Genomic DNA, 11,797 nt, shown 5'->3' on the forward strand with positions numbered 1-11,797 from the left:
GTAATAGAGATGGAATAGAGATGGGGTCTCACTATGTTGCCCAGACTATCTTGAACTCGTATGCTCAAGCAGTCCTCCCACCCTGGCCTCCTGAAGTGCTGGGATTACAGGTATGAGCCACCACACCCCGCCTCCATTTCTTTTTCTAATCTTTTTGTTCAGTGCAGTACAGTTTAATGGATGGACGCTTGGGTCTATCCTCTATTTAGGAGTAGGAATAATAATTGTCTTGCTCCTTTAGAAAACTATTTCAGAGCTACTGTTTCCAATCTTTTAAATTTCATATGTCGGCCCGGCGCGGTGGCTCACACCTGTAATCCCAGCACTTTGGGAGGCCAAGGCGGGCGGATCACCTGAGGTCAGGAGTTCGAGACCAGCCTGGCCAACACGGTGAAACCCCGCCTCTACCAGAAGTACAAAAATTAGCCGGGCATGGTGGCACATGCCTGTAATCCCAGCTACTCGGGAGGCTGAGGCAGGAGAATCGCTTGAACTCGGGAGGCGGAGGTTGCAATGAGCCGAGATCGCACCATCACACTCCAGCCTGGGGGACAAGAGCAAGACCTCGTCACAAAAAAAAAAAAGGTTGAGACCCACAGAGGAGTATCAACTACTTATTTTGCCAAATAACATCTAAACACTATAGATATTTACTATCTACATTGGCCATACTATACACACACACACACACCCATCAAACTTCAAAAAGTAAAGAACATCCAAACCGATTTAGAATGGACAGCCCTGGCTGGGCGCGGTGGCTCATGCCTGTAATTCCAGCAATTTGGGAGGCCAAGGCGGGTGGATCACCTCACGTCCGGAGTTCGAGACCAGCCCGACCAACATGGCAAAACCACAAAATTAGCCGGGTTTGGTGGTGCATGCCTGTAATCCCAGCTACTTGGGAGGCTGAGGCAGGAGAATTGCTTGAACCTGGGAGGTGGAGGTTCCAGTGAGCCAAGATCGTGTCACTGCACTCCAGCCTGGGTGACAGAGCAAGACTCTGTCAAAAAAAAAAAAAAAAAAGAATAATGGATAGTCCTTCAAATTAAAGTTAGTGTCTGGTGTATTGGCCACAGTCAAAGACAAATAAGAATAAACAGCTTCACGTAGAACTGTTGTTGTTTTTTAGTTTGCAAAGATGAGAAGAGGAAAAAAATCTTGTCATGGAAACAGAACATAGCAATCAGAGTGCTGGTTCCACAGTACTTGGGTTCAAATTCTACTCTACCACTTATTAGACTCACTAAGATGATCCCCATGAGGCCCCTGGCACAGGGTCTGGCATGCAGTAAGTGTTTTTCTCTTTGCTATGATCACATTACTATTCTGGACCAGCATGAGTCCAAGAGCTTTTATTTGGAAACCAGTGACTTGTCATTCTTTTTTGACCCAATAACCTTGACAGTGATTATTACTACCCTGATTTTATAGATTGCAAAAAGTAAAAAACGGGGACTAAAGCAATTCACCCACAAATAACTCTTTACCTACATTGGTAAACAATGAAGCCAAGGCTTCAACCTGTACTTGTCTCCAGAAGAGCCTTTTTTTTTTTTGAGATGGAGTCTCGCTCTTGTCCGCCAGGCTGGAGTGCAGTGGCTCAATCTTGGCTCACTGCTACCTCCACCTCATGGGTTCAAGTGATTCTCCTGCCTCAGCCTGCCAAGTAGCTGGGATTACAGGTGCCTACCACCACGCCTGGCTAATTTTCGTATTTTTAAGACAGGGTTTCGCCATGCTGGCCAGGATGGTCTCAAACTCCTGACCTCAAGTGATCCACCTGCCTAGGCCTCCCAAAGTGCTGGGATTATAGGTGTTAGACACAGTGCCTGGCCTGCCTCCAAAAAGATCTTAATGCTTCGCTACCATCATCACCTCTGTCTTCACAACTAAGAATAACCAATCTTCCCAAGAAATATGGCAACAAACTAAACATCTTAGCTGCCAAACAGGAACTAAAGGCAAGACATTACCCAACTTCTTAAGACAAGGGAAAGCAAGTGATGGTATTCAGTCCTGGGATTCCTGGCTGTTTTTTGTTTGTTTATTTGTTTTGAGACGAAGTCTCACTCTGTTGCCCAGACTGGAGTGCAGTGGGGCAATCTCTGCTCACTGCAACCTCTGCCTCCCAGGTTCAAGTGATTCTTGTGCCTCAGCCTCCCAGGTAGCTGGAACTATAGGTGTGCGCCACCACACCCAGCTAATTTTTGTATTTTTAGTAAGGATGGGGTTTCACCATGTTAGCCAGGCTGGTCTCAAACTCCTGACCTCAGGTGATCTGCCTACCTCGGCCTCCCATTGTGTTCGGATTACAGGTGTGAGCCACTGCACCCAGCTCTAGCTGTTTTCCAAGCCCTCAGCTGAATACAGGGTAACATAGATACCTTGTCACTTTGCTTCTAATCCCCATCTACCCTCTGCCAAATAGATTCTCCATAAACTTCACCTGCTTATAGAGCCACAACAGGGTGCAGACAACTGTGATGTCAGCCAATGTCACTCGTTCGCCCACCAGAAAAGTCCTCGTCTTCAAGTGAGCATCCAGCAGCCCCAGAATTCGCCTCACTTCCTCCTTTGCATTCTCAGTGGCCTAGTGATTCAACATGATAAAACTCATCAGTGGGTACCAATCCCTTTCCCTCACCTCCCCAATTAATAGAACTAAGAAGGCTATTTCACCTAGAAGTCTGAGCTCACCCTCACCCTCTTTCAATGGAGACAGACCCTAGGATCATTCTAAATATATCATAAAGGAACTTTAGAGGTCCTCTGGTCCAGCCACCCCCTTTACCATCTGGTATAATCTCTTCACAGCAGCAATCCCTCTTGTGACCACTCATGACAGACACTTCCTCCATCAACTGCCCACTACTTCAAACTTGTACCCCAGAGAGTACGTCTTCTCATTGCCTATATATCCTTGGCACCTTTTTTCCAACCTATTTTATTTCTTACTCCCAACACCCAGGAGCTAATGCCACCCCTGCCCCTGGCTTCTCCCAAAGTTCCAAGGCTCACCTGTTTGTTGTGGTGCATGATGCCCAAGGTGGGGAATACCCAGGTACTGGCTGGGGGCACTATGTCGGAATCAGCAAAGCTCACCCACTGCACCACCTGGGCTGCTGCCTCTGGAGTACTTCCCCGCAGCTCCTCATTGCTCACTGCAGAGGCAGAACACAAAGGTCAGAACTCTGGGGGAATGCCAACACCAGTCCAGGTCCTGAAGAATTCCTTCATATCCATCCCCGCTCACACCCTCTCCTACACCCTCACCTCCAAATTCTCCCATTCCCATATACCCCTGCAAATTACCATAGTAGGCAATGGCGTTGCTCTCAAACACACAGAATCCATCGTCACCCTCAAATGCTGGAACCTGGGGACAAAGCAGTGAAAAGATAAGGTAAAACACACAAAATTTCTCCCTACCCAATACCGGAAGCCAAACTGCTTTGGATAAAAATACTTATGTAAGACTGACGATCCTCACTATCCAAACTCTCCATACTATCTGATACTCAAGAACCATAAATAAATACTTCAAGAGCTTGGCATCCTTTGCAATCTGAATTCACAATGTTAACTAGGAAGCACAACAGATTTGAATATTACAAGATATTTGTATGAAATCTCTGGATCAAACAAGCAGAAGACCAAAAGTAACTCCTGTATCAATGTATCAGTGCAAGTATTAGTGTGTGACCCAGATCCACATAGTACTTCATCTCCTCCATTCTCAGCATGTTTTTTCACCTATCTCTGTAAACCCCTTGGGGTAAGAATCCTGCCCATAACAGACAATCTGATATATTTGCACTGAAAATGCTTAGTCAAAACTCATTCTCTTTCCCACAAAGTAAACTCATGAATGTATAAAGTCACAGAATAGCTCTATACTTTTTTTTTTACAACTACATGTGAATCTGCATTTATCTCAAAATAAAATCACTGAAATATTGAAGAAAATAACATGGGAAGCTCTCTTTTAGAGATGGGGGCCATCTCCAGAATGATAGAATCCCAGGCCTTCGTTTCTCAGAACCGAAGGACGCTCCCCATCTCCCAACTCACCTTGCCGGCAGGAAATTTGCGGAGAAATTCAGGGGTGCGGTTGGTTTGGCCAAAATGGAAGTGGGGTGGTGCGGAGAGCACGCGGACCTGAGCCCCGCTGTACTGAGCAGCGATGAGAGCCTTGAAGGCCCTCCAGTTTTCAGGATACGTATACAGGGTCTATGAAAGAAAGAGAGGAACAAAATTTAATAAGAGTATTAGGGTCCCAGTCCTAAATACCACTCCCCAAGATGACTTGCCTGAATAATCCCAATGTGTTCAACTCACCCTTTTACTTCCTCTGGTAAACCAAGTCCTTTAACACTTGTCATATGTAATCAGAATCCTCCGAAATACCAAGAACAGAACTACACACCAACTGCTAAATAAAGCTTGTTGACAGATTTGACCTTCCCTAAGGACACCTCTAGAAGCATTCTCTTTCCCTCAAATCTATCTCCCAAGAAATCCAGAACTTCTAGCTCCATCAGACTCCATCTGCCTACAAACATACTCCCTTCCCTTCACGGAGCCCTCGTTTCATTCATTGATGGTTCCGAGCGCCTGCCTACTCTACTGCTCAGCTGCTCTAAGGCACGCACAACGATCGAGAGATTTCTAGTTCCTCTCAGAGTGGCCAGAGATAGGGGATGGCATGCCGTCTTCTTAAATCAACTCCTCTCCCTCAAAAGCCTTTCTTTCCGTGTCGCGCATACCATCCCTCCGGTCCTGTCCCGCAGCAAGTTCCCCGGCGTTGCCTTCTCTATTAAGCTGGCCAGCGGACTCCAATTGGTCTGACTTCACTGTCCGGAGAATCCTCTCGCTCCCAAACCTCCCTGACAGACTACCTTTAACCGTGCCAGCCGGACCTGCCTACAAAGACCCCCTCTTCACCCTGTCCCCGCTGTTACTCCACAAAACGGTCACAGAAGTTCGTCAACCTACCCAGATACTACGCCTCAAGGCGGCAATAGAGCCGAACCCCTTTTTCAGGCTTCGGACGGCCCAGATTCGGCATCCCTTTTCTCCTCTTCCCCAGACCCTTCCACCTCTGGCCTCCGAGAGCCCCAGCCTCAGTTCCCCTCCAGGCCGTAGGAACCCTGCTCTCCAGCAGTACGGTCTGTAGACCCAGAATCAGTTCCCCATTCAGCCTCAGAACTCCTCTGGCGCCGACTGGCCCCACTCGGGCAAAGGATGGCGGTGGATAGGATGACCCGAACCACCAGTGCCGGCAAACTTACCCCAGCCGCCATGGTGATTCCGCAAAGAAAGGGGGTGGGGTTCTCCGCGCTGCCGCAAAGTAAGCCGCCCAGGAGAGAAAGGAGGGGGAAAGGGGAGAGCCGTGGAGAAACAGCAGCCGGAAAGCGAGGACGACACAGAAGACATACGTACGACAGTTCGGTATCCAGTGGCGCCGAATTGGAAAAAGAACGGAGTGGGTGGGGCCTGCTGGCCAGCGCGGAAAAAGCTCGCGCCTGCGCATTGGAGATCTTGACTGGCCCGCCCCTCAGGTGCAGCGGGCCAATCGGAGTCTAGACGTGGAGGTAGACAGCGTGGAGGGCGGGGAAGCTGTGAGAACCCGCTGGAAAAGCCGCGGGTTCTCGGCTACGTGGCGCCGCTGCTGGCCTGGCGCCGTCAGGCTGCTGGGGGCGTCCCCTTCTGGCCCACCCAGGGACGAGTGACTCGATGGTAGGTTCTCCCAAGCCCCTCACATGATTCTGTGAAACTCATGGGAGCGAGGAACGACTGCTGCGCGGAGGTGGCAGTGTGTGTGCTATATCCTTTAGTTCCTGCTCTGCTTTTCCTCCAGAAAGGGATGAGTGTCTAACAGGGGCCCCGGTCTGAACACGCCTGCCAAAGTGACGTTTGCTCACATCTAACCCCTTACAGCTCCAGGGTGCTGTTATTGCGAGCAAGGGCACCGGCCCTCCGGCCCGAAGCAGGGCAGGGACACGAGGGAGAACGCGCCCTGTCCCTCCCACCTCCTCCGGACTCGGCCCCTGGAGGGGCTGACACTGGAAGACTCGACATCGTCGCTTCTGATGTTCATGGCTTTTGACTCATGTTCAGGTTTGAAATCTCTTACCCAGTTTAAGAACGGGAGGAACTGTCCTCGTTTAAAGGAGAGAATGAAGAACCCTGAACGCAAATCTCCATCCTTGTCCCCATTAATCTGAGGCGGCAGGAAGAATGTGGAGGCAAACCTGGCTCTTCTCAGTACTGTTCCAGCCACCCACCGCTCTGCCATTCAGGAACTCTGCGCCGGTGCCAGGTGCCACGCACGGTGCTGCCCCCGCACTCCCCGCAAGCTGTGCGAACTGTAGGAAGGAGAGGCTGCTGGGGTGGAGAGCAGTAGGGAGAGACCCATGTTCGGGGTCAGACGAGAGCAGCTTCATGAAGTTCTGGGGGAGGCGAAGCATTATGACCAGATGGAAATGAAAGGAAACGGGAGACTCTGTATTAATAAACTAGCAGCTTTATTGCCCTTTAGGGGCCATGTCTTCACTTCAGATGTCTAAGTGCTTGAGGGAGGAAAACCTGTAAGAAATGATGGAGATCAGGGAACAGGCCTTGGCGATCCTGGAGCGGGGTCACAGTGAGCATTCGGTCAGCCGGGGAGACAGACGCCACAAAGCTCAGCAGGGGCTCAGTTTCTGGCCTCTCTTCGCCACCACTCAGTCCTCTCAGCTCCTGGGTGACCTGAGCCTCAGTTGCCAGCCACCCTGCTCCTGTGCCAGCACCACCTCCGGCTCCTGCCTTGGTTTGCTGCTGCAAGCGTCTACGGGCTCGCCGCCGTCCCTGCCACACTCGGTGCCACAAGGCACAGCGCCAGCTCACTGAGGAGGGCAGAGATGCCCCCTGCCCTGCCTCACCCTGGGACCCTTCTTGGGCTGCCTCATGTCCCTTGGGCCCCCGCTCTGCCAGGGCCGCATGGCTGGGCTGCCCCTCTTCTCCAGGGGCTCCATGCTTTCCAGTCATCAGGGGCAGCTCCCCTGGCTGCCCAGGGCCCTGCATGGCCCAGTCCTGCACCATCTCTCCAACCTCTATAACCATCTCTTCTACCCCGTCCCCTGCACATCCCTGCTGCTCCTCTCTCCCCTCCTCACAGCTCTTTTTCTGTCCATCTAGTTTCAGTCTTTTGCTCGTCCCTCCCTGAGCAGACTCCCCAGTTCCACCTCCTTCTGACCGCGGTCTCTTGGTTCCCTGTTCTATATGGCACCCCAGTGCTTCCCTGAATACCTGCACCAGGGCAGCAGTGAGCTGGGTGAAGGGTGCGAGGGGTAAAGGGATCGGAGTAGCAGAGAGTAGGGAGCTGGGGGAGCTGGGCTGCAGAAGAGGGAGCAGCCCCCAGTCCCGACCCCGGGAGGAACGGCGCTGGTACTGGAGGCTTCGGCAGTAATTGGCTGCCGCTCGGCAGCAGTTCTGTAGGCGCCCAGCCACCCGGCTGGTCACATTGGCTGCGACATTGTGACTCAGGTCAAAAGGGTCCTGGAGATTCATGGGACCAAGGCGCAGACCCTCCCAGAGATTAGAGAGCAGGCCCCCTGCCACAGGCAGTGCCTGACCCTCCCGCAGGGACAGCAGTGAGCCACGAAGATCCCAGCAAGATACACAGGAGAAGAACTGGGCTAGCAGGGAACCTGGAGGAGGAGGAAGAGTGGGGAAAGGGAGTCATTTAGAGGCCAGAACTGACACAGGTCCTGCACCACAGCCATTTCCTTAGCAGGACTTTCTTTTCCCCTTCCAAGGGGCTCAGCAGAGTCCCAGGAAGATAGGCTTCTCTGATGCCTATAAACAAGAGGTCAGACCTCTCTCCCTGCCCCCACATGATTTCCCTGCCCAGATGCTGCTGCTCCCTGCTAGCCAGTGTAACCTTGGACAAGTCACTTAATTGCTCCCAAACATGGTTTCTTCATCTGTAAAACGGCAGTAATAATATTAGGTATCTCACAGGTTTTCTGTGAGAACCATGCCTGGCACACAGTGTGATATATGTTAACTACTGTTGATGAACATCATTACTAGTCCTCTACCTGGCTCCCCAAACTCACTGAGGGGCTCCACATTTGTGCTGCGCTCCAGTCTTGAGGCATCCCTGGGGAAACTGCAGTCCCAGCCATCGACTTCCACCTGCTCCCCCTCTCCTGTGGAAGTAAAAAAGTTGAGAGTCAGTCTGGAAGCAGGGAGATTGAGGATTGGGGTAGAAATGGGGGTGATAGCAGAGATCTCATTCCCAGAGTTGCTTTGGTGTATCTAAGTGTGATGAAGAAGAGAGGAAGCTAACAAGATGGAGAGGGTGGAAGCTAGGCTGAGTACCTGCTTTCTGGGTGAGCTGGGATACAGTGGGCAACACAGGAGGGTTCCTGGTCTGAAGAAAATATATCACCAGTAAGGTCAGGGCGTAGTTACTGAGAAGAGGGCCACTCCCTGGGTAAATAAGCAGTAATTCCAGTTAGATCAGAGGTGCTTCGAATCCCCCCACTGGCAGTTTTCTCAACCTCAGTGCCCATTCTGACCTCCCTTCTCTCCCTGAATCCCTGCCTTTGTCCTGACTCAACCCCAAGTCTGTCCTGATTCATTCTCACCTGAAAGCCCCCGACCCTGAGCCCAGCAGCGGAGGGTGTACACGAGGGGCCGGACTCGACCATCTAGCTCAGAGACGAGACTCAGGAAACGGGAGTTATGCAGGGCCAGCCTGGGATGAAGCAGGGACAAGGTTGTTAGGGCTTGGGGACATCAGAACCTACCACCCCCAGCTTTCATTCCAGACTTGCATAACTGGGGCCAGCTGGAATAAGGCCAAAACAGAGTTTCCCCAAAGGTTGTTCAAACACTGATCTTGTGAGACAGTGTGCAAAAAGACAAAGGCGTTCGGGAAACACTTCATCCTGTACGCCCATCCTGGACATTCATAGCACATTATTCTTAACACTGCTTTTGAGCCATGGTCACACCACTGCACTCCAGCCTGGGTGACAGAGCAACATCCCATCTCAAAAAAAAAAAAAAAGACTGCCCAGAGCCTTTACTATGCAAAGAAACAAAGACAGGAAGGGAGAGAAGAAGGAAGGAAAGGAGAAAGAGAAGGCAAGGCAAGGGGAGAAGGGAGGAAATGGAGAAAACTTTTTGCATCTAATTTTGAATTTCCCAAATTTATTCAACCGCAGAACTCTTTTCTACATCCCTTGAAAGTAGTATTCTAAGGAACACACTTTACAAACACTGAAATGGAAGCCAGGCAGGAGGAGACAAGGGACAGAAAGAGGGATAGTCCCAAACAAGGACAAACTTGAGACTTGGCAGGTGCAGGAGTTTCCCAAGCCAGACTCCCTCCTGGCGCACCCCAGAATTCTCAGCCGGCCTGCCCCAGAGAAAAGTATGGTGCCTCACGCCTGTAATCCCAGCACTCTGGGAGGCCGAGGCAGGCGGATCACCTGAGGTTGGGAGTTCGAGACCAGCCTAACCAACGTGGAGGAACCCCGTCTCTACTAAAAATACAAAATTAGCTGGGCATGGTGGCGCATGCCTGTAATTCCAGCTACTCGGGAGGCTGAGGCAGGAGAATCACTTGAACCCGGGAGGCGGAGGTTGCAGTGAGCCAAGATGGTGCCATTGCACTCCAGCCTGGGCAACAAGAGCAAAATGTTGTCTCAAAAAAAAGAAAAAAAGAAAGATACCGGTTACTGAGGGAGATGTCACCGTGGAGACCTGAAGGCCGATGACAGAACTTGACCACAGGGCGCCGGGCGGAGGGCACAGTTTGGACTCGATACACCCCAGGGACACAGCCCCGGAGAATGGATCCCACCAGCTCCAGCATTGCTGCCCCTTCTGCTTTCTCCCGCTTTGGGGCCTCTGCTAGTTCCAGGGCCTTCCCCAGGTCCCCCTCTCCCCTATCCTCCAGCAGTGGTGAGGCTGGAGGCAGAGACTGGGGAGAAGCAAGGGTCTCAGAGGCCAAGGCAGAGTCCGGAGTTTGGGGTGCCAGGGAGGAGGAAGGGGTTTCAAAGTCCAGGGCTTCAGAATCCTGGGGAGAAGCTGGAGATTGTGAATCTGGAGGGGAGGCTGGGGTGCAGGCCAGGGCTTGAGGGTCCAGTGGGGAAGCCAGGGCCGAGTCCAGCGATGGAGATTCTGGAGCCTTTGGGACTGGCTGTGGACAGAAATGAGCTGAGTGAAATGCTTCTGCTGTCCCCTAAGCAGAGAACATCTCTATCCCCAAGATAATATCACTTCCAGCTTATTCAGCCCTATGCTAAGGGCTTTATACATATTAACTCATTTAATCTTCACAGCAACCTTTTTTTTTAAAGATAACCTTTTAATTCTATAAAAGGTCTACCTCTGCAAAAAATGTCATTATCGCGAAAGACAAAAACAGAGGAATTATTACAAACTAAAGAAGACTAAAGAGAAACCATAACAGTCCATTGTCAGGACAGCTGACCAAATTAGAGTATGGAATGTAAAGTCTAAAGGTTTACATTTGTATCAATGTAACATTTTCTCAACCGGACAATAGTACTGTGGTTATACACTAGAATACCTTTGTTCTTGCATAACACACATTGAAATATTGAGGGGTAAAGGAATGTGATACATGCAACCTCTCAGATGATTCAGAAAATATAAATATGTGTGTGTAGAGAACGACAAAGAATGATAAAACATTTAAAAACTCCTGTTGCGGGGGCAGCAGGCATATAGGAACTCTACTTTCTGCTCACTTTTGCTGTGAATCTAACACTGCTCTAAAAAATAAAGTCTTTTTTTTTTTTGAGATGGAGTCTCAATCTGTCATCCAGGCTGGAGTGCGGTGGCACGATCTTGGTTCACTGCAACCTCCGCCTCCCGGGTTCAAGCTGTCTCTCCTGCCTCAGCCTCCCAAGTAGCTGGGATTACAGGCGAATGTCACCATACCCGGCTGATTTTTCTATTTTTAGTAGAGACGGCGTTTCACCATGTTAGCCAGGCTGGTCTCAAATTCCTGACCTCAGGTGATCCACCTGCCTTGGCCTTCCAAAGTGCTGGGATCACATAGGCGTGAACCACTGCACCCCGCCAAGTCTATTTTTTGAAAATAATAATAGGCTGGGCATGGGGGCTTATACCTGTAATCCCAGCAATTTGGGAGAATGAGGCAGGAGGATTCCTTGAGCCTAGGAGTTCAAGACCAGCCTGGGCAACATAGTGAGACCCTATTTCTAAGTAATAATAATAATGTTTTTCTATTCCTAAAACAGAATCTGTACATTAGATGTTAGAAAATACAGGTAAGTGGCCGGGCATGGTAGCTCATTCCTGTAATCCCAGCACTTTGGGAGGCCAAGGTGGGTGGATCACTTTAGGCCAAGAGTCCAAGACCAGCCTGGCCTACATGGAGAAACCCCATCTCTACTAAAAATACAGAAAATTAGCCAGGCATGGTGGCGTGTGCCTGTATTCCGAGCTACTTGGGAGACTGAGGCACGAGAATCACTTGAACCCAGAAGGTGGAGGTTGCAGTGAGTAGAGATCACAGCACTGTACTCCAGCTTGGGTGACAGAGTTAGACTGTGTCTCAAAAAAAAAAAAAAAGAAAGAAAATACACATAAGCAAAACTAAAAGGACCTTATTGTATATTTTTTAATATATTTTTTCCAAAATAAAATCATATTGTACACACCATTTTGAAGATTTTTTCTGTTACGACTGCCAGGTATCCATGTCAATTCATTTTTTCCTTCTTTCTTTCTTTTTTTTTTTTTT

At 50.1% G+C, this 11,797-nt stretch overlaps 2 protein-coding genes across 3 annotated transcripts in view; both read right to left on the reverse strand.

Moving 5' to 3' along the window:
- Positions 1-6,552, reverse strand: part of EEF1G (eukaryotic translation elongation factor 1 gamma) — a 13,976-nt gene extending 7,424 nt beyond the window's left edge. The window contains exons 1-5 of one of the 2 annotated variants that reach the window (XM_011993365.1): positions 6,140-6,552; positions 4,075-4,233; positions 3,316-3,379; positions 3,022-3,164; positions 2,450-2,593 (exon numbers count right to left, since the gene is read on the reverse strand). In XM_011993365.1, coding sequence (XP_011848755.1) covers positions 2,450-2,593; positions 3,022-3,164; positions 3,316-3,379; positions 4,075-4,233; positions 6,140-6,301 — 672 coding nt within the window. In that variant the 5' untranslated portion in view covers positions 6,302-6,552. Of the gene's footprint in view, positions 1-2,449; positions 2,594-3,021; positions 3,165-3,315; positions 3,380-4,074; positions 4,234-5,294; positions 5,515-6,139 lie in introns of those variants that run through there. The other variant, XM_011993368.1, reaches the window with a different exon arrangement.
- The window catches only part of TUT1 (terminal uridylyl transferase 1, U6 snRNA-specific), a 27,576-nt gene continuing 22,289 nt past the window's right edge, over positions 6,511-11,797 (reverse strand). Inside the window, exons 5-9 of the mRNA XM_011993364.1 lie at positions 9,732-10,201; positions 8,640-8,749; positions 8,371-8,481; positions 8,106-8,198; positions 6,511-7,694 (exon numbers count right to left, since the gene is read on the reverse strand). Of these exons, the coding sequence (XP_011848754.1) occupies positions 6,556-7,694; positions 8,106-8,198; positions 8,371-8,481; positions 8,640-8,749; positions 9,732-10,201 (1,923 nt within the window). The 3' untranslated portion in view covers positions 6,511-6,555. The remainder of the gene's footprint in view (positions 7,695-8,105; positions 8,199-8,370; positions 8,482-8,639; positions 8,750-9,731; positions 10,202-11,797) is intronic.

This window comes from Mandrillus leucophaeus, unplaced genomic scaffold, assembly GCF_000951045.1.
Source record: "Mandrillus leucophaeus isolate KB7577 unplaced genomic scaffold, Mleu.le_1.0 Scaffold43, whole genome shotgun sequence".
NCBI classification, from domain to species: domain Eukaryota; kingdom Metazoa; phylum Chordata; class Mammalia; order Primates; family Cercopithecidae; genus Mandrillus; species Mandrillus leucophaeus.